Source organism: Pochonia chlamydosporia, chromosome 2, assembly GCF_001653235.2.
Source record: "Pochonia chlamydosporia 170 chromosome 2, whole genome shotgun sequence".
Taxonomy (NCBI): Eukaryota; Fungi; Ascomycota; class Sordariomycetes; order Hypocreales; family Clavicipitaceae; genus Pochonia; species Pochonia chlamydosporia.
The window spans coordinates 1,893,222-1,920,176 of record NC_035791.1 but is presented as its reverse complement, the minus strand read 5'-3'; the positions used below and the strand labels follow the sequence as shown (position 1 = coordinate 1,920,176).

The window sequence follows — 26,955 nt, the reverse complement described above, 5'->3', positions numbered from 1 at the left end:
TCAATCTCAACCTCCCTCCCAAGTACCGTACATACATTAGCTAATTATTGCTAGCCAACCTGTGGTCCCAACTCGAGTCCTGTCTGGTGTCAATCCCGTGCGTCCCAATATTTAGATTTCGAAGCGGTACCACGGAGCCGACCAGACACTGCAACATGTCTGGACCAGGTCAAGTGCCATTTGATGTGTCTGGACATGGAGTGTACATGGTTAGCCCCAGGCATCAATCACCTCGCACCTCGCAGCAGACCGACTGCATAAATTGACTGACGGGTTTCGGTCCTCTCGTGAAAAAGTGCTCCGTCCGCGTCGGTCAATTTAATTATCGTTGAATTGGCCGTGTTTGGCCGTATTTGGTCCTTGGCTTGGGCTGTGACCAAGACTGTGAGCGCAAACGCCTTCGTGTTGGTCCCATTCTTCGAACTCGGTCGTTTTGCTCAATGCGCAATGCGCAATGCCCTCTACCCTCTGCAAACGGGACGGGGACGTGGACGCAAGTCGTCGCTCCTGCACTGGTCCTGCCTTGCTCCCTCCTTCCACCCACAGCCAAGGTCTGATCGTCAGTAAATGATTGGCCCAGCTGAATTAAAGATGGGTCTGATCCAGCTAGCGCCTCAGACAAATGGCGCAGTTTTGGGCCGAAACGCAACCTCGCCCCAGCCATCAACCATCACGCGAGCCCCTCATTTTCAATGCCGTGCTGCTTTCCTACTGGCTGGCTGTGTGCACAGCATTATCTCGAGCACCTGCAAATTTTGGTACACTTTACCGTGCTTGTGGAAGGTTACTCTGTGAGTTTCGTACTGCCACTGAGTACTTTCTCCTCCTGTACACAACTTTGGGCAGCGCTTTCAAGATGAGCGAGATGAACTCAGGAGGGAGGCTCTCCGTCTCCACCTCTTTGCCCACTTCAACATTGAACTCTCACCAGACCACCACTCACCACTTGTCCTGCCTGCAAGCCCCCCAAGCCCCCATCTATTTTAGCAGAAAGCTCATTTCTGTCTGGTCCAAGATGCTCCAATCTCATCTCCTTTTCGTTATTTATCATGCATTTTGTTGATCGCTAGCTCCTCACCGCCCAAACCTTGCTTGTGCTTTCTTTCATGGATACGCGCTTCAATAACACGGCATGGTAGTTGGTGACAGCTTCTCCATTCATGTTCCCGCATATTGAACGGAGTTACGGAGTACGGAGTAGAGCTTGGAATATTGCTCTCTCGTTCTGGACAAGACCGAGACATTGCTGCCGAGTGTCATACTGTGCTCACCTTTGTCAACCATAATAAGCACGAAGCACATCCGGACGCACTGTGCACGTCCCTCAATCTTCTGGACTCTACGGAGTACATTGAACTCCAGATCCTCCACAGGTCTCAATCACACATTCCCCCTTGTGCATTACAGCATCTGGACGCAGCATCGACTTGTGGTAACAGGTTTGAGGCTTAGCAAGTCTCACAGGTGGTCAGTGTGATCTGGGTGCAACCATGAACGACGGGGCAAGTATCCCAAGGTTGCACATGTCAGCATATGGGCGTTGCGTCGCACAATATAGGGTTCGAGAGCTCAGAGAGCGACGGTGTTTCTAAGCACGGAGTACTCCATACAACAGACCGGATCAGTCAAGAAACATACACGCGCATGTTACTTTGTGTCTCGACACAGCTTGACATACGCCACGTTTCGTCCTGCTGCTGAGGTCAATTTCCCTGTGGACAAACTCAACCTTATGAGACACCGAAGAAGCCATCCACAGCTTGCCATCCCTCCAACCGTGTTTCTAAGGGTCCTCCACCCTTGGCTTTCAATACTCCATATATTGTCCCGTACAGCAAAGGGTGGTGGTACAACTTTGCGCCAAATCGCAGCTGTCGTCATCCCAACGAACTGTTACCCCCAAGGCACTGTGATAGAACACCTTGCTGCCGACCTTTCGCCTCTTCCACTTACCACCAAGCGTCGTCAGCATGGCGGTAGACGACCACGTCGCAACACCCCCAGCACTTGAGAACGCCAGAATAAAGGACTTACCCTCAACTGCCTATTACATTTCCAACTTTATCACCGAGGAAGAAGAACGAATTATTCTCAGCAAAGTGTGTTTACCTTTCCGTCACCCAGTGATGTCGACGGTGGCGTATGCATATCTGTGTATTGCGCCCCGCCCCGGAGTATTTCAACTGACAACCTTGAATCAGATCGCTGCAGCACCGAAGCCTAGATGGAAGCAACTGACCCATCGCAGACTGCAGACATGGCCATCTGAACTCGTCCAGAATAGACTCCTCGAGTCTCCTCTTCCGTCGTGGCTCGAAGACCCAGTTGTACCCCGACTTTTGTCCCTATCCTCCGCTGGCAGATCCGACCTCGACCTCATGCCCAATACCGACTCTGCCGCCCACACCACCGCTGACGATGTGCTGGAACATGTCTTTGCTGGCAGTCCTCATGAACGGCCGAATCACGTACTCATCAACGAATATCCGCCTGGTGTAGGCATCATGGCCCATAAGTTAAGTGTTTTAATTCTTTCGCTGTAGTTTGATATCGGTTAAGCTCATCCAACCTAGGATGGCGCTGCGTATTGGCCTGTTGTGTGTACCGTCAGTCTTGGAGCTAGCCTCTGCCTGGATTTGCATCAGAGCAAAGAAGATGGTGCTTTAGATCCGGTTCCCACATGGAGAATTCTCCAGGAACCCCGTAGCCTACTCATCACAACTGACAAGTTGTACACAGAGTATTTGCACGGCATCGCAGACATTGAAGAAGACATGAACCTGTCCGAAGACACCATTGTAAACTGGTCACTACTCCGAGACCGCCAGCAATTTGCCGACGGACGCAATATACGCCAGACTCGAACCAGTTTGACGTATCGAGACGTCTTGAAGGTGTCAAAGATTGGGAACAGGCTCAGCATGTTCTCTACGCGGTAGTTCTAAACTAATAACAGTACAGTGATTGTATCCTGAACCCATGCAATGTCTTCTCTAGAATATACCGGGAATCATACTCCATTTTTTAGCCACCTTATCTGCACCAAACTTATCAGCATACCACTGCTTGGTACCGTATGCCGTAGAGCCGAGATTAGCCACGACAAAAGCGAGCCCACACAAGACGGACATGTTGAACGTCTTTCCAGGCGGCGCTGCCATGTACGAAATGGCAAGATATATGGCGCACTCGCATGTATAATGTGGGCAGACAATATACTTGAACATGCCCTCACTCGGCAGCGTGTACTTTTTCAAACTGGCCAGATGTCTATGACACGCATTCTGCTTGATCCAAGCAGCAAAGAACACGGCCAGCGTAGACGGAACACGCGAAGACAATAGCACAGCTGCCTTGGGAGTTTCCCACGACTCAAGAATAGCCCCTTGATCTCATTAGCCACCATCTTTAAACCCCTCACACAACATCAATCCCTCCTCGCAGCACCTGTTAATTAAAAAGAAGAAAAGAAAAGAAAACTTACCAGATCCCTCCACCCACACAGAGACACTCATAATCGCATAAAACGACAACCCCAAAGCCCAATGCACAACCCACATAGGCGTCCTCCCAGGCTTCACCACCCAAAAACACTCATACAACCTCCTCCCACCCTGAAGAGCCATCATCATCCACGCCAGAAACACGCGTCCCAGCTCCACAGACGGCTCCTTGAACAAGACCTGCTTCTCTGCTATAAAGCCCATCCCCGCCCCCTGCGCAAGATACTGCCATGCCCAAACGGCAGATAGGCACGTCGAAAGGAGATAGAAGTGCCAGAAGAACGAATGGGGCACCTGTCCTATCGATGTTACTTTTCGGAGGAGAGAAAGCGTATTAGATTGCGGTGGTGCGGTGTCGGACCGCCGCGCGCCGTAGCTGGTGAGTGTGTTGCGTGCTTCATTGGGGAGGATGTGTAGTGATAGGACGACTGTGGTTGCTAGGAGGAAGAATGTTTGGCAGTATGTTGAGGGGGGGACTGCTGATAGTGTTTCTGGGAGGTGTTTGAGGAATTCCATTTTGTATGGGTGATGGTGGTGGTATGAATTTGTGTGATGTGAAGAGGTGAGGTGGTTGTGGTGGAGCTACCCTATATGTTGGAGTTTGTCGCTTGGCAATATTTTCTAGTTTGTTTTTTGTTTGGTTTTTGACATGTGAAGAGGGAATAATGCATCACGCTGGTTTTTCAGGGGGGATATTTGTATTAGAGCATATACTTCCCATGTATGTTGAAAATGCCGCTACTTTGGTCAATATTGGTTGGCCATTTGAAAAGTTGAGGTATATTCTAAACTTCTACCAATACACGTTTGTGCATTATCATCGCACGAAATGAACAGGTGGGATGTATCTTGTCTTCATTGCAACTCCCACCATCAAAAGCAAATAAGGCAACTTACCAATCACGTACGAACCAGCAAAGTATGTTCATTGACCTCACATCACAACACATGGTAGACGTGAGTTTACAAAACAACTCATAATCAAGCGTGCGAGAATCAAGGTACACAATCAAGGCAATGTCCCTGGACAGGCATACAGAATATCACCGGAACGAATCATAGAGAAAGGCCATCAAGATGACAAAAATAAGAATTATATATATTCAGAAGGAACGTTTTATCTAACAGCGTGTTGAGACAACGCCGAGGTAACTAATTAAAAGTTGACTCGAGTGGTCAAAATACCATATACATACACCTCTTTATGTCTTTATCGGATAACCGTGAGTCTTTTTAAACATCGTCACCGGGCTTTGCCCATGGTAAGCATCGAAGAGAAGCTTAGCAGCCGGGCCAGTACTTGCACTTGTCCCTGGGGTTAACCCACTGGTTAACATTCACACAGTCCTGGTACTGAGCCTTGCAACGCTCAAGAGCAGAGCTAGGCTTGTTGCCGCCCTTACCCCAGCATTGAACGTTGTCGGAACCGGCTCTAGCCCAGGCTCCGGAGTTTCCAGAGCCAGCAACGGCACAGGCGGCGGCACCTCCATTTCCTGACCACGAGCCAGACCAGGAAGACGAGGAAGAGGAGCTCGACCAGGATCGGTCATAGAGATTGCCATCCTCACAGCCCTTGATATAAGTCTCGACACACTCGGTGTACTGTTCCTTACAAGCCTGCGCACACACGTTGGGCCACTGCGGCCAAGGGAAGCCAGGGCACTTGCGGGTATCGGCATCAGTGTAGAACTTGAAGGGCTTCTGATCGAACTCTTCTTTGACATCATTGCAGTCTACAACGGGCAGTGGAATGCCGCCAACGGGCTTTCCAGGACCATAGCCGTACCTCTGGTTGGTAGGCTGGGTGCAGATGTTAGTTGGCTTGGGGCATCCAGGACCGGGCTTGGTGGTGGTAGGAACTGGTTTGCTGGTAGTTGGGCATGGGTAGACAGTGGTAGTAGTAGTAGGAGGATTACCAGGAGGCTTGCCGCCGCCGTGGTGCTTGTTCCAGCAATCCGATTTACCACACTTGTTGGAAGGGCAAGAAGATGAGCAGTAAGTGTCAATGTATGCACACCAAGCCTTGAACTTGAAGCACTCAACGGAGCCAGGCCATCCGGCGTTCTTGAAGCAAGAAGAGATCTGCTTGTGGCAAGTCTTCTGTGCAATGGTGCAGCCGTTCCTGTCTGCCCAGGGCGGCAGAGGAGGAGCGCACCAGTTACCACACTTCCACTCGCACTTGGGGGGCAGAGTAACAGTGGCCGTGCAAAGGTTGGTAGTAGTGTGAGGAACCTTTTTGGTCGTGGTTGGCTTAGTAGTCGTGGTGAAACGCTTGGTGGTAGTAGTATGAGGCCGTCTTGTTGTTGTGGTGTCTCGCTTGGTAGTGGTTGTGGGCTTGGTCGACGTGTTGCGTCTGGTTGTGGTGGTATGAGGTCTTCTGGTCGTAGTCGTCTCATCATCACAAGTTGAAGTTGAAGTAGACTTCTTAGTTGTAGTGCCACGCTTGGTGGTGGTAGTCTCATCATCACAAGTCGAGGTTGTAGTTGGTTTCTTCGTAGTTGTATCAGGCTTAGTAGTTGTGGTGGGCTTCTTGGTAGTATCCGGCTTGGTAGTAGTAGACGGCTTCTTGGTCGTGGTGTCGGGCTTAGTAGTTGTGGTAGGTTTCTTGGTTGTGGTATCAGGCTTGGTGGTGGTAGTCGGCTTCTTGGTTGTGGTATCAGGCTTGGTAGTAGTGGTTGGCTTCTTGGTGGTGGTAGTCTCATCATCACAAGTCGATGTTGTAGTTGGCTTCTTGGTAGTTGTATCAGGCTTAGTAGTTGTGGTGGGCTTCTTGGTGGTGGTGTCAGGCTTGGTAGACGTAGTAGAAGGCTTCTTGGTCGTGGTATCAGGCTTAGTGGTTGTAGTAGTAGGCTTCTGGGTAGTGGTTGTATCAGAAGGCTTCTTCGTGGTAGTAGTAATAGGAGGCAGAGGAGTGGTAGTCGTGCTAGGCTTATGACCACAAGGCTCAAGAGACTCAAGATCCTTAGCAACCCACAAGTTCATACGACCCCGTCCACCACAAGTATCAGAAGCATCACCCTGGCAAGGCATGTTGCACTGGGACGCATCAACCTTGGCGGTATCGTTGGCGAGGACAACACCACACCAACACTCCTTGCCAAACTCCACGCCAGCAAAGGGGAAGCCTTCCTTCTCACAAGCAGCAAGACATTTCTTGGTAGTGAAAGTAGACGGCTCCAGGTCAATGGGGTAAGAGAGTGTACGGCCCTTGGTTGAGTCATCAGTGTAGCAGCCAAGAAGCTTGTAATCATCAACGTCGACGTCTTCGGTGGGAAAGGTGGGATCCTGGTAGACAGAGAGAGTGTTGTCGCCGCCGCACGTCTGAGTTTTGTTTCCGCTGCAGGGAAATGAGCACTTGGACTCGTCGAGCTGAGCCCCATTGACGGTGGCACCACAGAAACAAACACCATAGTATTCGAGACCAGCATAACGGAAGCCATTGCCTTGAATCACGTTAGTTGCATTTCAGATAGATGTAGCCCATGTCTCAGATCGGATTGGGGAATAACGAAAGTCAACGCCAGCTTGAGAGACTTACCCTTGCATTCAGCAATACACTTCTCAACCGTCATGTTATTCTGGTCAATGCTTGACCTGAAGATGAGGGCATTGGGATTTCCATCTTGAAAACAGCCGGAGTAAACGAATGGCTTGAAAGGCTCAATGCAGGGAGGCAGCTCAATGTTCCATGCTTGAGTGAGTGGAACAAGAGCCACGGCCGCCGCGGCCAAGGCTGACCTGTACAAGGTCATGTTATTAGATGAATGGAAAAACGAAAGGATGAAGCTGAAGGATGAGCGAGAGACAGGTAGTCCAATTTTCCCACAACACAGGGAGAAGACTCGGCGATATAGGCAAGAGGGAGACGCCTTTGAGAGCAGACATAGCGGGATGTCAAGGCTATATATAATCGAGAATTCTAAATTTCGCAAACAACTAGCAGGTACCCCGGACCGGCAGTCGAGGCCTAGACTTTCGCACACTCCCAACGTCGACTGAATCGGGATTAAGAGCAGAAGAACTCTGCAGCAAGGTAGAATCAGCAATGCCCGCGAGGACCTTGCCTTGTCCGATCTCTTATCCCTGCTCGCCTCGGCGGAACCTGAAGCCAGCTACACTAGGTCGTCTGGTCATAGGGCCATGCCTTTGCCTACGGATATCCTGGGGCTGATGAGAAGAAGGCCGAGCCGCGCATTGTCGGGTGGGCTCCAGGGGTTCGTGAAGCTCAACGTCGACATCGCCAATTTTTAGGCCTCGTCCCACAATCCTTGTCCCCACTGGCGAGGCCGTAGTCTGCTAATAACCTAGAGTACTCACCGTCCAGTTGGGGGCGGTTTTTTCTTTTGATTTCGCTCGTTGGAAAGGGGCCCCTGTGCCTTTGTGGTGTTGTACCGGTACGACAACAAGATGCCCTTGACAATTAACGGACAAATCAGAACAGATCAATAGAACTTCAACAAAGTATATAGAGAACTTCTAAGCTTCCCAGCCAAGCCGCTACCAAGTTGACTGCCATCTCAGAAATCAAACACAGAGAGGAGAGCGAGCGCCGAGTTACCTTTACCTGTTTAGGAAAGGTCAAGGCGAGTGACGGATAGGAAGTCTTCTATTGGCGCAGATGGAGTTGAAATCCATGAACAAAGAGCCACTGTCCCTGGTGGCACGGACTGCACTGGACTCCTGCACAGACAGCTGTCCTGCATGTTTACGAGAAAGTTGACCTCAATCAAGGACCAGTGCTTAGTGATCCACTCAGAATCTGGTTCTAGGCCGAGATGGTTGATGGACAGCCTTGAGCTTTTTCTGAAACTAACCCGATCTTGTGGACCTGCATTAGCAGATTTGCGGATGGGATCAGTTGTGGATGAGCGGCCAAGATGCTAAAGTGGGTGACCCCTGTTACGGTCCAGCCAGCTCCGGAATCCGCCTTCGCTATCTCTTCCAAATTCTGTAGGGTTACGACGCTGAAGCTGAGCTAGAAGACTTGCAGGCACAGCTGAAGCAGGGATTGTAAGGCTCGAACTTGGTAGGTCTTTGTTTTCCTTCTCTATTGTGACATCGTCGGCGTTCATTTGGTAACCAGGCATGACCTTGCCATATTTCCAAGCAGCCTAGGCAACATAGGACTTCTCGGGTTCCATCAACTCATTTTTGATTGTCTGTATTTTCGGTTGGTTTTCCGCCGAATGAGGTTTCATCGTTACTGCCATCTGATAATCTGCTGATATATCCCCTTGTAAGCAGTCACATTTTGATGACAGTGATCGTATATGAGACCTGATCAGTGCTTGGATCCCTTCTTCGCTCATGGGTTCGAAGCCACATGTTATTCTTAGCCACCACCCTTCTAATTCTCCGACCAAGGTCATGGAAATGCTAGAAGACTTTGTCCATGCGATTGGTGGCGACACATCCTGGGGGATTTGCGCTACGCTGAGTTCAGGGAGGCATTGGCATAACAGGAGCAAACCTTTGACGAGACCACCAAAAAGTCACATCTGTACAACTCCTTTCTAACAGGATTATAACAAGTACGAAGTGACTTGTCACACGAAACCGAATGAAGGAGAGGACAAGACACCTAGAACAAACGAAAGAACAGTGATGTGAGTGAAACAATAATCATCAAGAAGTGAAACCAAGCCGGTTGGCCCACTCAATCTGCCATGGCCAGATGCCGAGCCACTTCGGTTCCATCGCCATAAACCGAATTTAGTGGAAAGAGAAAGGGCTGGTAGGGCCCAGTTCCTCGCTAGCCCTCAATGTCACCAGAACCACGACCTGAAGCACAGATTACTAGGCGTTGACGATGTCGCGTCCTGTAAATGAAAGGCTCACCATCCCAGCGTCACGCGCCACAGCAGCTGAATTATGTATCCCACTAATCAATGTGAGTGTTAGCCACTGCTTCAGGACACTCTGCAAGTTACCCGAGATGTAAAAGCCACTAGGCCAGTGCAGTCTAGCGAGGCCATCGATCTTGCTGACCGGCACAAGGTTGGTGGGCTGCGCTGGTCCATGATTTGTAAATGCCGCCTCCACTTCCACTACTCCGTAACCCTGGCCGATTTGTGCACAGGCAGGTTTAATCGTCTACCAGAAAAAGGTTAACGCCTTTGGTGATGATGGGATTTTGCAATTTTGTCATGTCTTTCAGTGCAGAGTTGGAAGCAAAGAAGGCCACAAGCCGCCGATGTCGATCTAAGACATGGCTAAAGCCTCATGTTGCCATCAACATGGAACCCACAGAATAGGCGTTGGCCAGTTCACAGAGAAACGTGCCGCAGTTCGGTTGGCTTTCAGCCACAAGAAAACCGTTGTGTGAGGCGTTTTGGGCCTCTTATCCGATCGAAACATTCTGGTGTGTTTGCTCCCAAAACCAGGAGCTGCTTTGCTCAGTGGCTTTTCAGCCCACCTTTGGACGGAGTGGTATTCTTTGCTTTGGACCCTTGATCCCGGCATCTGCGTGGAGCAAGACTAATCAACCAGGTCTTGTCGCGAGAACATTTCTCTGCCCAGTTCGGCGGAAGAGCCGAAAGGCATCCGCCAAGTTCCTTTTCCGCCGTTCCCCATCAGGCCCTGGATTACAGGGTCACAACGAGGGACAACGGGAGGAATACCACCCTTTGTTAAGAGAAGGGGTCGTGTATAGTAATCGGCATCGAAAATGATCGGCAGCCCGCTAATGAAGTCGTTTGCCAATTTTGGAAAGTTGATGGGCGGTAGGATCATAGTCGATCGATCGGAACGGCCTCACCCAGAAGCCTCGATCAGACTTTCCTGATTGCTTCTGCTGATCTAGTCCTGGGTCGAAATATTGTAGCTCGTAAGCCGGTATGATGCCTTGTTCGGAGCCTCGGGGCTGACAACGACGCTGCCGGGGTAAAGGAAAAAGTTTCTTCTCTTGGCTCTGGGAGAGGAGCGATGGCTCAATGTTACTTTGGGGTCAAGAATATGGAGAGAGAGAGAACAGCCACGTACGCACGCTTGGGGGCGCACAGGACAGCATGGATGCCTCTGCTTTCTGCACCCGTTCGTTTGTGGTTCCTGTGGCTTTCTTGGCCTGGCACTCAAGCTGGAACTTGAGCTCCTTTCCACCTGAACTATTGATCAGCCCAGGCCCTTTGGAGGTCGTTGGGCGCCACCTATCACGAAAGAGACATCAAAATGTTTTGTTCAAGTTGAATCAGGACCTCATTTCGGCCAGGCAGTGCAGAGAATATTGGTACGGAGTATATTACATGGAGGGAAGGCGCGACTGTCGAGCCTCCCAGCCATTCGCCCGTCAAGGTACCATGGACTGAGGCACCAGGAAGAAAAGGACCAAACAACCACCAGACGTGCTTGTCTTTTTCATTCCGAAGTATATACAGTCAGTCAATTTGTTCAATTTCTGGCAAAATTGAACCATGTCAACCGCACATCTTCCCGTCATCCTTATTACAATCCTATGGCGGAACTCCAAACCCGACGGTCCGTCAATTTATTGTTCGGAAGGTGCTGCCCTGGCCAACCTGGATCCATACAATGTTGTCTCGTATTCGGCCTGTTGATGGACGCAAATTCGTCGCCTGTTCCCTGCACTTGATTTTCCAGCTCTCATGCATGCACGGCTCACTCATGCTTCCAAAATACACACTCTGCCAGTTGCTTGCATAAATCTATGTATGCAGACTACGCGTCCTCTTCTGCTGAGCGCTGCCCCCCCCCGCCCAAGCAAGTCCGTTGTGCTCCCGTCATGTCCGAGACATCCCCACGCCCAAACACGCCTGCCCGCACATCATGTCTGGTTGTGCTACTCGAATTTCTTTTTTTGGGGAGTTTGTCCACCATCTTCATGTACAGCACTCTATACTTATGCAGCTACACATGCGATCCACGGCGTGTGTTGTTCCTCTTTCGGCCGTAACCTGCTCTCACCCACTAACTCCTCGTACTTTGCGCCGCAACCCGCATTAGTCAAGTTAATACAGTAAAGCGCGTCTACAAAACGAAATAGTCAAAACCAAACGCATAGGCTCTTCGCGAGCGAGAAGAGTCCAGACCTAAACGGACGATGCAGCTAGCCACTTCCTCTACGGGTACGCTGCTAACTGGGATCATTCTGACCTTCACGTCTTTTTGAGCCTCCCTTGCCAATCTAGGATATGGTTACACTGGACCAGTTTTGCTGACTATCCGGGTCCTGCGGCTGCAATTACCAGGGAGGCGTTGTGTGTAACCACCAAGGTATCGTACTACACAAGTGCCGGGGTGGACTGATTTTTGAACGAATATAGAAACCAACATACAAATGTGTCAATATATCAAGCATTTGGCAGGAATGCACAGGGGTGGAAAACCTGAATTCATCCTGGTAGCTTTGCAACTGGCTCGGACGTAGCGTAGCATTTCTCTGTGGAAACACAATTCTCTCAGTGACAGCTTCTTTCCCATTTACAGTCTGCGGCATGGAGGTGAAGGTGGTCCTTTTTCGGTGATGTGGTGGGGCTCACGCCGAGCTAGAGTTTGGTCTTTCGAAAGAACAGTTTTAACAAACTTGTTTATGGCACTCTTTATTGTGGGAAGTGTGGTTTGTTCGGCTGGAATTAGGGTAGTTGACTCTCTGGGGGGCTGATGATGCTGTCTTGGGATACCTTCCGAGAACGACCTGGGCAGAATAATGTTTACCACCTGTGGTTGATGTAACAGTGAGAATTTGCCAATGACAGCTCGTTGAGCAGTAGAATTGGTTGATGGTGAATCAGAGATTTGTCTTTGATAAATCAACATAGAGAATTGTAAGTGCAGATTACCGCTCATGGTGACGGCATGTCGTACGAGAGATACACGTCACTGAGGCTACAAGAATAAGTGAGCTAAATATTGTAACAACTTCATTGTTTATCAAAGTACATGGTTTGTGCCCTATTTTGAATGCTGGAAGTATCGGTGATCTTTAGACAACTTTGAAAGTAAGTGTCCCTTATGCCATAAGTACACTTGCTAGGAGAAAGACGGATATCATGTCATACGGCAGTCAGGCGAGGTGATACTTGTCGTTTGCGAATGAATGACATGGAAGGACAGACACCCTATACTCTAGGAGTATGGGCATCTGAGGTATGGCTTCATGCGTTATGTTATCTGTCTTATACATTTATAGACCTCGAGTCAGACGGTGTGGACAGCACACACTCTCCCACCGTGAGTAGCCTATTCACATTAAGTAAGGCGTGGTGCAAGAAGACCTTTGGTCTTTTCACGATATCAATGTCCTGAGTACCTAGGTAGTTAGAATATCACATCAACAACAAGGAGAGATTCACACCAAGTCAAAGCAATACTACTTTAGAGTACTTCATTCTGAATATTGCTCGTACCCTCAAGAGAGAACGGAGATTATACTGAGCTCTAGAGTACATTCCTCCGCAGCCCTTTATTCTTTCCCTTCCCCCATAAAACGCCAATGCAAATACGTACGATAGGAAAAGCTGCCCCAACACAACAAAGTGTCGCTACCACAGCTTGCCTCTCTCATCTTCCGCTTTCTCATCATCAACTACATAGATATGGTGGGGTCGTTTCCCTTCAAATGCATCCAACATCTTTTTGGCCCAATTTTTTTTTTAATTTCTTTCAATTTGGAACTTGTTGTATAATATTTTAATTCCCGCCTGTCTGAGTCCTTAAGCCTTGTTCCTCAGGTGAGGAGGAACCCACTTGCCCGCAGTGCGAGAAGGCAGAGACTCGGTCGGAGGAGGAGCAGGTGAAGACGTTCGGCCATTCTCACCACGGTTTGAGCCGCCACGGTCCATCGTGGCACCACCGCGGGGACCGCCGAATCCTCTCGAGGCAGCGGGAGGAGGAGCATTGTCTGATGATGAGCCAGGGCCCTTGGCAGCTTCGCGTTCACGCCAGCTGGGCTTGTTGCCGGAGCCGGCGAGTTGCAGACGGGGCGGACCGCCGGAGGCAGGGCGGTCGCTGGAGTCGGTGCGCTCCATGGGAGGACCAGTGCGAGACTCAGAGCTGGCAGATGCGGCCGCAGCGGCATTCTTGGATGCCTCTCGCTCTCGCCAGCTGCCACCTCCAATGACAGGAGGTCTTCGGCCTTCAGGAGTTTCTGTTCTGGTGGGCGCGGCGGCTACTGCTCCCTTCTCGGCCTTGCGGCGAGCCAGGGCTTCCTCTTCGCGACGCTGCTGGAGGGCAGCCTTCTCCAGCATCTCTTGACGCTCCTTGTCTCTCTGTTCCTTGAGCTTGGCGAGCTCGGCCTTTCTGGCTTCGTCACGCTGGCGCTGTTCCTCCTTCTCGCGGGCTGCACGCTCCTCGGCTTCTTGCAGCTCACGCTCCTTCTCCTCGCGCTCTCTCTTCTCCCGCAGCTTGCGGTCGCGGAACTCCTTCTTGCGGGCGGCAATCTGCTTCTCCAGCTCGCGCTCAGCATCTCTGCGGCGCTTCTCGAACTCATCACGGCGCCTCTCGTGCAAAGAGCTTCTGAAATCCTCGTAGATGGAAACTAGACGGGTCAGACGGTGCTTGAGCTCGACACTCTCCTTGTGTTTCTCCTCGGCCTCCTTGAGGGTCTTGACCTTGACCTTTTCATAGATGGCACGGTCGACTTCAATTTGTTTGGCAAAGTCTTCACCAAGTTTCTTGGCTTCCTCCTGGCGTAGGGCACGCTCCAAGTGGTCGAATCGCTTGCCAGTGATGCGTAGTTTCTCATTGACATCGTTCTTCTCACGCTCTAGCTGAGCAAGCTTCATGGCACGGAGGCGGTTGGTATCAAGGTTATCCAAATCATCCAGATCAATGTCCAGAACCTTGTCAGCCATGTTGAGCTCGGCAATTTGCTTCTTGAGCTCGTCCTTACGAACTCGGTCACGCTCAGCCTGGAGACGCTTGGCTTCACGTTCCTTTTGCTCATCAGCCAGCCTCTTGTCTTCAGCCTCCTGAAGAGCCTGCTCACGGAGACGCTTCTGTCGGGCATTTTCCTTTTCTCGGCGAGCCTGAAGCTCGGATGCTTCCTCCTTGCGTTTCTGGATAATCTCCTTGCGGGCAAGAATATCTTGACGTTCTTGCTCAGCACCGGCCTTGGCTCGCTGCAGAGCAGCTTGTCTAGCAGCCACGCGCTCCTTGTTGAAGTTGGGATCAACGTAGTGGCAAGTGGTATACAGCGAGCGAGCAAGTCGGGTCAGTTGTGAGCGAACAATATCAGAAGGAGTGCTCTGGAGGCGCTGGACGGTGCCAGTTTCAGACTCGGCGGATCCGGCCGAGCCAGCCTTGGCTGAAGAGAAGACATCATTATCAAAGCTGAGGACACCTGTGGCATGGTCCATACGGATGGCGAGGTCGCCCTTCTTGTTGCCGTTCATGATGAACTTTTCAATGGTGCCACGAGTCACCTGGTAAGGCTCAGGGAACTGGGCAAGGGTCTCAACAAAGGACAGATCAACAGTCTCGTAAACCTGGGACAGCTGCTGGAAAAGTCGAGTAAGGATGACCTGCTGGAGAGGGATGATGTATCGCTCCATCTCAGCATCCTCTCCAATCTTGGTCAAAATGGGAGAAATCTTCTGGCAAATTGACAGAGGATGGAAGTCGACTTCTAGAATGTTGAACAAATCTCGGATCTCAGGGCGAGCACGCTGGAGAAGAGACTTGGATAGAGCATCGCGGAAGAGTCTGCTTCGAGTGGGAGCTTGTGTCATGCCCAGCAAGTGGGTGAGACGAGAGTTCTTGTTCTTTCTAGCCTCGTCAAAATCGACCATGGCACCACGAGATCGAGAGGTGCTGATGACAGGAATTGCCAAGGCGGACAAAAGCACGAAGGAAGCCGCCTTTTGGAGATCGGCATCCGAAGCAGGAGGGTTGTCAGCCTTCTTGCCCTGACCGCTGGCAACAAGAACTGAAGACTGTCGGAGGAGGCTGTAGTATCTGGACCAAGCAGCAGCGTGGAACAGGTAGTTTTCTCCGACCAAAAAAATTCTAGTGAGCTTCTCATAGTAGTTGGCCATCATAACGTTCTTGGGAGGGCGCTTGGACAAGCTGAGCAGGGTGTGGATGTCCTCAACGCTGCGGAAAGCCTCCTGCCAGAGCTCAAGTTCCACTGCGACATTGAGCTGCTGGAAACGGGTCTCAAGGTGTCGCTGGAGAGTATCGGGGTCGCTCAAGTTGATGGCGTGCATCTGCGAGGAGTACTTGGCGGCGGTTTGGACGTGGTTTCGCAGCAACTCGCAGAGGCGGCGGAACTCGGTCTTTCGGGTGTACTTGAGGCAGAAGTCGAAAGCCTGCATGGCAGTGCTCTGATAAAGAACCTCGAGGCGAGCATTGTTGCGGAGGATATCGAGAACGGTTCGGTAGGCCTCCCAGAGGAACTTGAGCCAAGGTGTAACAATGGCACGATCAGTACGGTCGCGGGACTGCTCGCCAGAAACGGTGGCAAGGAGGATGGACTCAGGGGTCTCGGTGGCTTCCAAGTCGTCGACATTGGTAGTGGCGGTAGCGTCAATGCTGGACTGAACTTCGTCGGCCTTTTGCTGGGCAGCAGTGACCTTTTCGACGGCCAACTCGATAAACTTCTTTAAAACTAGCTGTCGGTGTGTCAGCTAATCCCTTGCTCTTGTGCTTCCAGTGCTCGATGCGGGTCTCGCAGGAAAACCAACCTCAATAGTTCCAATATTGGTGTTCTGTGAAATATTCTTATACTGATAAAGGGCATCTTTGGCCAGTTTGCCCTTCTTCTGCTCAACGGACAACTCCACCAGAAGGAGCATCACAGGCTCCAGCGACACGATGGGAACATTTCGAGAGCGCTTGCTGGTGACGTGTTCGTGCAGCAGGTTCAGGGCGGCGGAGGCCTGGTTGACGCCGATGAGCTCATGAGCGCGCTTGAGCACATTTTCGGGTTTTTGGTGCGGCGGAGGCGGCTATTTTGGCAACGTACGTTAGTGACACTGATGGCGACGAGAAGACATGAGGACATGATGCTTTTGGGGGAGGAGGGGTAGCAGCATCGACTTTGATTATTCGTCTTTGCTTCGATCTTGACGCACCATGCTGGGCAACCTCCTCTGTGGGTTGACTTGGGAAAAGCGAGGAGATTTGGAGGCGATGCGTAGCCGTCGCAAGCCTGAGTGCGAATATAATGGGGCACTGAGGGACTCGTGGTGGTGATGCGAGGCACGGCAAAGAGGAATTTTCAAATTTCGTGTGTGGACGCTATCCGAGCGTTGAGGGGCTGCGCCGGGTGTGTGAGTCACGTGCATCGAAACGGTCATTACCTCAGCAGCCTTCCCTGGCAGTAACTTGGAGGTCCGTTTCATTGGGTGAAGCTTTGGGCTGGGCCCCACTGAGATCAGGAAAGCTTCCAGGTAGGAAAATTGCTACCATAGGAAGCTTTGTTCTCCCAAACCGATCTTCAAGCAAACAGTCACATAATCCAGCAAATCATTATACAGCCAAAGAAAGGCTCACGCCATTATGGCAGATGAACCGCCAAGACGATCGCGCTCACGGTCACCATCACGCCGTGGGCCTCGACCAAACCGTGGCGGGTTCAGGTGGAAAGACAACAACCGAAGGAACGACGATCGAGATAGTGGCCGTCGTCGAGACTTTCGCGACCGTTCTAGAGACAGGGACAGTGGCAGAGACAGAGGACGAGGCTACAGAGACGGAGATGGTGATCGGGACCGCGATAGATACAGAGATGGACCCCGGGACAGGAACAGGGACAGGGAAAGGGACAACAGAGATAGAGATCATAAGGGCAACCGCGATGACAATCGAAGAGGCCCAGACCGATTGCGGTCGCCTCGACGAAATGACCGAGATTCTCGAGACAAGGGAGACAGCAAGAAAGAGAAGGCCAGCAAACCCGCCCCAGCCCCAGCAGCCGGAGGCGAAGAAATGATTATTGTCCACGTCAACGATCGTCTAGGAAGCAAATCTGCTGTTCCATGTCTCCCGTCGGACACGGTTGGGCAGTTCAAGATCATGGTAGCCGCTCGTATTGGACGAGAACCAAACCAAATTATGCTGCGAAGACAAGGAGAGCGTCCATTCAAGGATCACATTACATTGGAAGACTATGGAATCTCGAATGGCGTTCAACTAGATCTGGAGATTGATACGGGCGATTGAGGGACTTTGCAGCTCACAGATACATTCGACGAATGCCGACGCAGTGTCATGGCACCATTTGCATCTTTACTCCTGTGCGAGCTGGCACACCCGAATACCGGCATGCAAGAAATCCTGCTGCTGCATGTACGGAGCACTGCAAGTCAAGTTAATGCCGACCATCTACCGCCGACGTGGCACATAAGTGTTGGCACAGCGCCTATGTTACGTATGTCTGCCGTTTAGAGTTGCAAGTCGGTAGTATCGGCGGTGCCACGGTGTAGCTGTCAGAATTCAAGAGATGTCTACGGAGTAGTCGTACACTGAACGCCAAATTGATTACGCACCTTGGCTGTTATAACCAACTCTACGCTTGGTGCTTGCTGTGGCCCAAGCTGTAGGCCAGAAAGTAAACGGCGTTTGAACAACGGTGATAGGTTGCATCTCAACATTGTAGAAATACATGCATCTTAGCTGTCATACAAGTCGCATTTCACGCATGAATTGTCATGTTGCCGTCTGTCACACCCACGTGTAGCTTTCAAGTTTGAATAAAACCGGCACCAAAATAATCAGTTGCGGTGCTGGTAGCACTAGGAATCTACGGAACCTCAGAACAACAACGATATCGTAAGCGGCGACGAAGCTAAACTCAACAAGGACGTAAGGCCGTCTCCAAGATGAGACCCAGCGCCGTGTTGCCTCAGAACAGAACTTGACCAGGACGTTGGCGCCGAATAGGTGTGGATAATGAAAAGCTGCACTACGACACTGTCAATCCACTTGCAGTCCTTTGTTTGTTTCAAAGTTCCTTCTGTAGGTGTTGCAGGCATAAAGAGACCAAAACATGTCAAGTCTGATACTGTACGGTATGGCAGACTAACAAGTAGAAGCTCATTGTGCTAGCTGCAGGAGGGATGGACCCTAATTTCCAGTGCGTCGGAGGCTGCCATTTTAGCAGGTGGCCCATACGCCATTGCGGGGTGGCTTTTGTAATGCAACAAACAATGGCAAAGAGTTTTTGTTTTGAGTTGGGGGGAGGGGCAAGCGATTTCTTTTCATTTCTCATTTCTTTTTTTTTTTTTTTTTGTCTTGTATTAATACTACTGTACAGCGGCTTATTTCGTCCGTGATATATTAAGAGCACAGAGTGCTTATTATGGCAGGACAAGGCCTCCGCTTTTGACCAAAAACTTAGGATGCCATCGTTGTAGTTTGGTTGCGACGGCGGCCATATGCTGCAATAAAATATTATGTATCTCATACATTAGCCTGGAGGAACCGTCACAGAGCTCTAGCTTGCTGACGTGACGAACCCCGACGCGCCAAAAGTCACAGCTATCTGTGTCATAGTCGGAGACTACTTAAGCATGTAGTAATACCTGACATAATGCATCGCCAGATACGGAGTACTCGACGACCGGCTACACAATGCATTACAGCCGAACAGCGCACATGCTTCACAAGGATCGACGACTAGTGAGTCGTGACTCCTGAAATTAACACAACACTTGCTTCGTACCTACAGCACCATCTGAGCCAGGGGACAGCGTGACATCTTGCCAGGTATGAATAGAAGAATCAAATTTCCTTCCAGACGCAATGGCGGGGCGTTGACAAGAGCGGCGACGGAGCTAGGCCCTGAGGGGCGAAGGCTGGGAGAAACTGGGCCAGTCAGAGCGAGGCAGGCTAGCCAACTGCTCCCCCTTGCGTGATGCAAATGCTGGTGGTCAGAATGTCAGCATTGAAGAGGAGGTCTGAGTCGCTGCACGACAGAGTCGAAGAGATAAAATGGTGTAAGAAGAGAAGCAATCAATTTAGGGGATATTCTCGCACAGCTTTCTACAGAATACTCCGTAGTGTGCAAACAGAGGCACAGCATTGGAAGAAGAGACACCAAGCAATGGCGGAAACGAGCTGGCTTGGATCGAGGGTCCCGGTTCCACCTGCGCACCCGGCGCATCCAGACCAGACTGGCAAGACAGATGTGGGTGTTCAATGTTGGGTTGTCAGCAGCAGCCTCCGATGTCAATGTTTGGCGACGACCGGACCATACCCATGCCAATTTACCAGACCCAAGCACAATAATACTTGACTCCATAATCTTGGACTCGACGCCAGACAGCTTGCTCCAGTGGGCGCTATTTGGTGGCTGCAAGCTGCAATTACTGCCTTTCCATCCCCCTCCACCCGCCAACTTCAGTCTTGTCTGGTCTGGTCTGGTCTCGTCTGTGGTAACTCCAATCCCCCCTCCCCCCCCCCCCCCCCCCAGAGTCAATTGTCTGAGGTCTGGTGGCCCACACGCGCACCCGCCAAATTCGCACCTTCCCCCGGTCGTCTCGTTCCTGCTTCAAATCCAGTCCTGTCGATTCCTCTCTTCTCCCCTTCCCTCCTTCTCCCCTCTGCGCCTATCTGTCAATTTCTTTGCTCGCGATCCGCCAGGCCCAAGCCGATCGGTAAGTGGATTATTTCCATTGCTTCATATTCCAATTCCACTGCTGCCAGTGCCGGATTTCATTTGCATTCGACGACCGTGCCGTTTATTGCTTTTCGAGCAACCGAACCCGACGAATAGGGGTAGCGAAAAAACACGCTTCGACCAAGCTGGCTGGGCTGGGCACGGCTGGGCAAACTGAGCTGTGACTTGTGTGTGCCTCGCCAGATTAGGGGAGACGACAACAACGAGAGCCCATTACTCTGTCTGCTCCTGGTCTTGAACCACCATTCGCATCAAATACGGCTGCTAGGATATCGTCGCTGCGCCGTTTCATGATCGAATAGGACCTACCTCAAATCGACTTAAGCTTTTTTCGACGTCGTTGTTCGCAGCTGTGTCGCTCACCATCTTACCCCAACTTCACCCAACTCATCTCGTTGCTGGCCAAATCCCCAGCCTCATTTCGCGAACAACCAACCAACCAACCGGGATAAACAAGCCTGTGGCTGGCATAGATAACACGACTGACATCCTCAATCAATTTTAGTATCGTTCGCGACCCGATCGACATCCTTCCGCTTCGCGTGTGTACTTCAGTGTCACGCCGTCGCCAGCTTTCCTGGTACCTCTGGCGTCGTCACTACGAGACCTTGATCATCACCCCATTGGCAATCTACTTTACACCTCGCTTTGTTTCGCGCCTCTCCCACGTCTTCCACGATGCCTCAGTACACCTCGCGAGATGTCGGCGATCCGTCGCAAATCAAGAAGACGAAGCAGTCAATGGCTGACTTGAAATTGAGACGGTTAACGGAACTTAACAACCGTCTGCGAGAAGACTTGGAGCGGGAGCGCATTCCCATCAGCACAGCATCTAAGAGGTGAGAAACTTCTCCATGACACGAGGGGATCACAATAATGTGCAATACAAATGACTTGCACGGCAACAACGTGCTTCAGCGTCTGAATCGTGACAATGCAGAGCTGACATGATCTTGTTTTCACAACAGCATTATTGCTTACTGCAATGGCACGAGGGATTACATGGTCCCATCAGTATGGGGGTCAGTACCCAAGGGCGAGGATCCTTACGCTCCTCAACAATCCGGCGGCTGCTGCGTCGTCATGTAAATCAGTGTTTTTCATCGATTCTTTTTACGGTAGACCAAAATTCTCCGGCCAAATGACCTGCACGATGGACATTTGTTTTTGTTTATTTACCAATGGCTGGGGACGCAGCGTACACCGACGGCGGTAGTGGCGATGGACAGCGATCAGTTCCTTAACGTGTTCTATATTTTAATTCGGAACGGGTGCGCTCTGGGGCCAAAGGCGGGGAGAACTATGAGGACGGATGGACACGGCGTATCAGATTTTTCACAAATATCACACAAACATATTCCTCATGATCCTTGGCTGGGACCATGGATGGAGCTCTCTCGGACCTATGTGCGGATTTTTTATTTAGTGCAGAGGCAGAATACCCCCCGAATCGGCAAGAGAGGACCAGAACAAAGCAAACAAGGAGAGAGGATAAGGAAATGTGACTCGACTTGGAAAGAAATGGTGATTGGCGGGGATGCGCAAACATCTGGATGTGAAGGCTTTTGTTGTATATTCAGTTACCCGCCAATTGCGCACAAGACGAAAGGCATTTACCCTTGAGAAGAAACGAAGCGGAATTTTCGGAGCTTTTCCCTCATGTTTGCATGGAGGCGCCTGTACAGACGCAAGCCGCGTGCGTGGTTGCAAGAAAAAGAAAACACCGGTCTGGGAGTGCCGGCTCTTCAGCATGTATTAATTCCCTCTCGTTTTGTCTTGGTCATTGTTTTCTTTGTCTGTTATGTCTGCGTATTATTATGTTTAGTACAGGATCAAATCTTATACATGTCAATGAGCAAGTGGCGATGTGACTTCTGCTGGTGTCGTCTTGGTGTTTCTTGTAAAGTCTAGACCTGGCACATTGATGGATGGATTGAGATAAATGCTAATTGGCTATGTCCTCCATCACGCACCCGCCTAGCCGGTTTATTGACCAGGCATCAATCCTGTTTACTGATATAACTCACCAAATATACTGTACCATCTCCCCGCGATATCCAAGTGATCTCCGGGAAGATCAGATCAGCTTGAGGTTCGGGAGTGGACCATCAAAAAGTGGGTTCAATGGCTTCACCATGAGTCCTGACCACAGAAATATACCTCGCCTCACATCATACGGACAGTGCCCTATCGATGTCATATTCCGACCTGCAAGATATCAGCCTTCTCTTTAGCACCAAAAACGAGTTGCCCTCACCAAGAACAGCGTCATCCGCCCAAAAATGGCCGAACAAACCACCACAGACCACGGCATCCGATTTCCAAGGGTAACCATACAATTCTGCACACAATGTAAATGGATGCTCAGAGCAGCTTACGTACGTACTATATCTTCCCATCCTTTCATAAATCACCTCTCTGCTTTCCGTATACCCATTTAAGATAGAAGCTCTCTAATCCAAGTAGTTTGCCCAAGAACTCCTATCCACATTTTCCACATCCCTAGGCGAAGTGTCACTTCAGCCATCTACAGGAGGCACCTTCATTGTGACAATCTACCACCGCCCTGAGGATGAGGCCTCGGGTACGGTGCTGTGGGATAGGAAGACGGACGGTGGGTTTCCGGAGACTAAGGAGTTGAAACGGCGGGTGAGGGATATTATTGAGCCGGAGAGGGATTTGGGACACGTTGATCGGTATAAGGGGCCGGAGGGTGGTCCATCAGGGAAGGCGGCTGAGGCGTCGAAGGGGGATTGTCAGGATTGTAAGTAGGTCGCTCGTTGCTGGTGGAATGTTTGGAAACTTCCCTTTGTTTACTGGCATTGTGTTGAAGGTTGGACCAGGCTATAGAGGTTATAATTCGGTTCGCGTTGCTTGCGGCACATGATGTTTGAGGATGAGACTACGCGGTGATATATGGGATGTTTAAAGAGGAGGTTGGAAGCTTTGATTAGGTATTCAGCATGGCAAGTAATGACGTTGAAGTTGGATTTCCTATGTAGGATTTCCTGGCGTTCAACAAATGAGTGTTGTTGTACACTTGGACGGGTTTCAAGTTGCGGGTATTGTCTTGCATAGTGACGACATATCTGCTGCTCCTTAAAAAGGCTCTTAACAGATGGGTTATTGTATTCACCGGGAACTCACGCAACATGTCTCACACTCTTCCTCGGACCTCTAGTACTGGGCGCTGCAGCGTCCACACACATCCTACAACAGCCGCGAATTGGGAGAAAAAAGCTCATCGGCAAAGGTCCAACTGGCTAGTTTTTGAGGAATTTTTTGAGTGTCCTGATTCATCTTCAAGATTTCATTTATGACAATCCATTCAGTACGGACGTGGGCATCCATATACGCGTGGTTTTTTTTACATGCTACATACATGTTCGTCCTTATTGTATAAGGTAAGATACACAGATAGAGACAAGAAGAATAGCATACAATACATGGCCACAGCACAATTACCTCCGGCTAACCGCGCCTGAACATTCTCCCAGCCTGCTATTGTTCGTCCACGGCCCAACCAACAAGTCACAATGACCAAGCGAAGGTGCCCTCACCGTGTCCAAGCAACAGAACAATGACCAGTCGTGCTATTCAACCAAAGACAATGGTTGTACCGCGTATATATAAGACTCGAGGTTTCTCCCATCATAAACTTCACTCACCTCATGCAATAGCACCTCAGTCACGCAAACTAAATCTCCCACAATGAAGATCAGCCTCGTTCTCGCGTCCTTGACGGTGCTCGGTTCGGCCGTGGCACAAACAACAGCAGCAGCAGCACCAACAGGCGAAGTGATGGGGGTACGGACAAGCATCATCAGCTTATAGTTCTCAACTTGGACTAACAATATGCAGCAATGCTCGCGCTCCTTTGGGCCAAAATATCCATGGGGCTCATGCCTCCTTCCTGGCCACAAGAGAGTTGCCTGCTCGAAATCCTCCCGAGTAAGTCTGGATGGGCGAAAGGAAAATCCGCATGGTATGATGCACCTTGAATTTGATGCTAACGCTATTACGCAAAAAAAGTGCCCGATTGGTCCTTTCGGCAAATGGAATTGCAAGTTGCCCGAGGGGAAGACAGAAGCAGAGTGCAAGCCGGCGCACTGGCGACGGACGGATTGGCCGGATCCGCCGGCTAAGTTCAAGGGTAGGCGCAGGAGAAAGAACCAGCCACAGGAGAAGGGAGGTGAATAAGATGTGGATGTTCAACTTTGGGTGTTGGGGATAGTTGGTCAACGGAGTGTATGCTCTACAAGTATGCTGGACGAGCAAATTTGACACAACTACCAGGGCACTCATCAAAGGAAGGAAAGGTCGAGACTGAGTACTCCATGGGGTTGAGATTGATATGGTCTGAGGAGGTAAAAGACTAGATACTAGAGCCCAAATGGATCATCCTGATATCTCGTCGATTCCTGGACACTGTATCAGAAACGAAAGTTGTTTGAGCTATTTCAGTGGTGACCAACGTATCAAATTCGTGAACTATCCAGGTATCCTGGTCGCCAGGAAAGAAGTCTCATGATATCAGCGCCATCAGCAGAACCAGGCCGCATTGTTGGGATAATCGGTGCTCGTCTGGACCTCATAGACGATGTTTGACTAGTGCCTGTCTCCTAATCGCAATGGGCAAAGGGTGTTGCTGTTTCTGTGTTGTTGATGTCGGAATTGGACAGCGATATAGCTACCTCTAATGTCGTATATCAGTCGTAATGGCTGCCTTCCATTAATGATGCAGAACGAGTTGAAGCAAGTTGCCATACCTGGCTCATTCAGAAGACAGTCTCGGAAACAGGACCACATTAATAGTTGTTGACGACTTATATAAACGCGAATGCTTCTGTACAGCGCGGGCATATATATATTCCTAGGTACCGTATGTATGCGTCCGGTGTAAACATGTGTTTCCGGGCAGCAACAAAGACGAAAGCTTGATACATACCGGGAGCCACCATGTTATAATAGCGCCCTGCTGCGTAAACCACATGGAACTAGGATCAAATACTTATGACGACCACAGAGCGCAATGATATGTCCAGAAACAGCACCGATCCCAAGCCACCGCCGCCATCCTTGACCCTCTCTTCTTCAAACGCCCGTTCAGCAAACTCGTGAGCTACAGACATATCGTCGACCTCGACCAAAACAGTGGGCTGCTCCCATGTACCTAGCTACCTAGGTACTTTTTATGTATGTCATTGTTCCAAGTTGGAATGAAACGGCTATTGTTGTCGCCCGACAATGCCAGCATTTTGCGTGTATGTCAACATGAAGGGGCGAGTAAATAAACGCCAAGCGCAAACGTCTGGTCTGGTCCCTAGAGGGGCAAATGGCGGGGTTTTGTTGCTCAAAAAGGACATCAAAACACCCTGCAGTCCCATCTAGAAGGCGTCCTAACTCCTGAAACAAAGGCTGCAAGGCCGGATTCTGCTGCTTGACATGTATTTTGTTTATTAATAGCATATGATGTGATGGGATATGAAGAGTGAATGGATAGGATGCCTCTCGAAAAGAGGGTCTATGAGAGTGAGCCACAAGGCATCAGATAAACAAGCAACATGATGATTGTGTATATTCGAGATGACGATGATCAGAGTTAGCCGTGAAGTCCATCAAAACTGGTCCCTTTTCTCTTCTCTCCCCTCCTCTTCTCTTCATTCTTACCCTTCTTCTTCATTAGTTCCTCCTTTCCTGTCTCCTCAGTCTCATCCTTCTTCCCCTTCCATCTGATTCTTTCTCAGTGAAAAGCTGAGATGCCAAGAGGGAAGATTAAAGAATCCTCCAGGCGCACCAGCCCTATTTAGCAGTAGCTCCGTCTGTGTTATGGATATAAATGCTCCTACGGGGGCTTCAGAGCCATTATCCGTCGCAAACGATGGATTGGTAGATGGCGTAGTGTTTGACCCAAACCTCACCAAGCCTGACCGTCTCGTCCTCCAAAACTTGGCGGCCGATATTCAAAGTCATTTGCATACAAAAAACAGTAGAAAGGATCAAAGTAGTTAGTACAGCGCATTTTATCCCCCCCCCCCTACTCTTTTCCTACGTTTATCCGGCCAGTTCAATATCTACAACGCTAGGTTGTCTCCAGGATCCTAGTGAGGATTAGCGAGAATGTCCAAGCAGTTTGTACAAGACGGGGGCAAATATTGGCACTAGACGTTTGAGAAATACTTTTCAACTTTATATCGGTCTAATTAGAGACTCTCTGCGTTTTGACTGCACAATCCATTGCCGTCTATACTTCAAGGGTCATTTGCGTACCTGGCCACGCTCAGGGCATGCTTCGTTCCAACTTCCATGCCACGCGGGTAGCACATGAAACTCATACCGATCCTTCGCAAGGCATTAAGCTACATGCCGTCAAGACAAGGCAGGACTTTGAAGCAACGCATCAGAGCGAAATAGTATGTACCCTCAACTAAGCTCCCTCTTCAAACAGTAAACACATCATTCACACTCCTCGCTAGGTCCCTGAGAACAAGGTTCTGCAAAGGGGATCTGTATAGCTCCTTACCTTTGGCGCTTAAACACAATAACTGCCATAATAATAATACCAAAGTGACTCATAAATTCTCCTGCTGTTAGGAGTACCTACCCAACATAAACAGCAACGTAAAAATACGTTCTTTAAAAACAAAGCCAAGTCCTAAAACGTCCTAAGCATTAACTACCTAGGTACTTATACCATAACAATAACCCAAGTAGTACCATGATCCCAGTCTCCATTGATCACCAGTCTCGCCATAACTCAACTCAATGTCCTTATATACGCATTCTACCAGTCCTCCTAACACATACGACCACAGCCGCCAGCAGACCTTAGGATCCCGTCAAGCTCTTCCCCGCGGTTTCAATGCCTCCAGATAT

General features: G+C 50.2%; 8 protein-coding genes across 8 annotated transcripts; 5 read left to right on the top strand and 3 right to left on the bottom strand.

Annotated features, from left to right (window-relative positions):
* Positions 1-1,970: 1,970 nt before the first annotated feature.
* VFPPC_02707 (hypothetical protein) lies at positions 1,971-2,939 on the top strand (the record flags this gene model as incomplete). Its single annotated transcript, XM_018282313.1, has 3 exons — positions 1,971-2,099; positions 2,202-2,495; positions 2,574-2,939. The coding sequence occupies 3 exons, from the start codon at positions 1,971-1,973 to the stop codon at positions 2,937-2,939; spliced, it is 789 nt and encodes a 262-aa protein (XP_018146740.1).
* A 54-nt stretch (positions 2,940-2,993) lies between these two features.
* On the bottom strand, positions 2,994-4,019 carry VFPPC_02706 (3-oxo-5-alpha-steroid 4-dehydrogenase; the record flags this gene model as incomplete). Its single annotated transcript, XM_018282312.1, has 2 exons — positions 2,994-3,385; positions 3,485-4,019. The coding sequence occupies 2 exons, from the start codon at positions 4,017-4,019 to the stop codon at positions 2,994-2,996; spliced, it is 927 nt and encodes a 308-aa protein (XP_018146739.1).
* A 765-nt stretch (positions 4,020-4,784) lies between these two features.
* Positions 4,785-7,255, bottom strand: VFPPC_02705 (glyoxal oxidase precursor; the record flags this gene model as incomplete). The annotated part of the gene is made up of 2 exons (XM_018282311.1): positions 4,785-6,946; positions 7,042-7,255. 2 exons carry the CDS (start codon positions 7,253-7,255, stop codon positions 4,785-4,787), a joined length of 2,376 nt encoding a protein of 791 aa, XP_018146738.1.
* A 5,916-nt stretch (positions 7,256-13,171) lies between these two features.
* On the bottom strand, positions 13,172-16,534 carry VFPPC_02703 (eukaryotic translation initiation factor 3 subunit EifCa; the record flags this gene model as incomplete). The annotated part of the gene is made up of 3 exons (XM_018282309.1): positions 13,172-16,069; positions 16,142-16,405; positions 16,532-16,534. The coding sequence occupies 3 exons, from the start codon at positions 16,532-16,534 to the stop codon at positions 13,172-13,174; spliced, it is 3,165 nt and encodes a 1,054-aa protein (XP_018146736.1).
* Positions 16,535-16,958: 424 nt separating this feature from the next.
* VFPPC_13321 (ubiquitin-like protein (HubA)) lies at positions 16,959-17,621 on the top strand (the record flags this gene model as incomplete). The annotated part of the gene is made up of 1 exon (XM_018291098.1): positions 16,959-17,621. The coding sequence occupies one exon, from the start codon at positions 16,959-16,961 to the stop codon at positions 17,619-17,621; it is 663 nt and encodes a 220-aa protein (XP_018146735.1).
* A 3,136-nt stretch (positions 17,622-20,757) lies between these two features.
* Positions 20,758-21,168, top strand: VFPPC_02702 (G protein gamma subunit; the record flags this gene model as incomplete). The annotated part of the gene is made up of 2 exons (XM_018282308.1): positions 20,758-20,918; positions 21,048-21,168. 2 exons carry the CDS (start codon positions 20,758-20,760, stop codon positions 21,166-21,168), a joined length of 282 nt encoding a protein of 93 aa, XP_018146734.1.
* A 1,193-nt stretch (positions 21,169-22,361) lies between these two features.
* VFPPC_17573 (selenoprotein domain protein) lies at positions 22,362-22,851 on the top strand (the record flags this gene model as incomplete). Its single annotated transcript, XM_022429270.1, has 2 exons — positions 22,362-22,451; positions 22,546-22,851. 2 exons carry the CDS (start codon positions 22,362-22,364, stop codon positions 22,849-22,851), a joined length of 396 nt encoding a protein of 131 aa, XP_022285703.1.
* A 939-nt stretch (positions 22,852-23,790) lies between these two features.
* VFPPC_13320 (hypothetical protein) lies at positions 23,791-24,279 on the top strand (the record flags this gene model as incomplete). The annotated part of the gene is made up of 3 exons (XM_018291097.1): positions 23,791-23,886; positions 23,941-24,030; positions 24,112-24,279. The coding sequence occupies 3 exons, from the start codon at positions 23,791-23,793 to the stop codon at positions 24,277-24,279; spliced, it is 354 nt and encodes a 117-aa protein (XP_018146733.1).
* Positions 24,280-26,955: the final 2,676 nt, after the last annotated feature.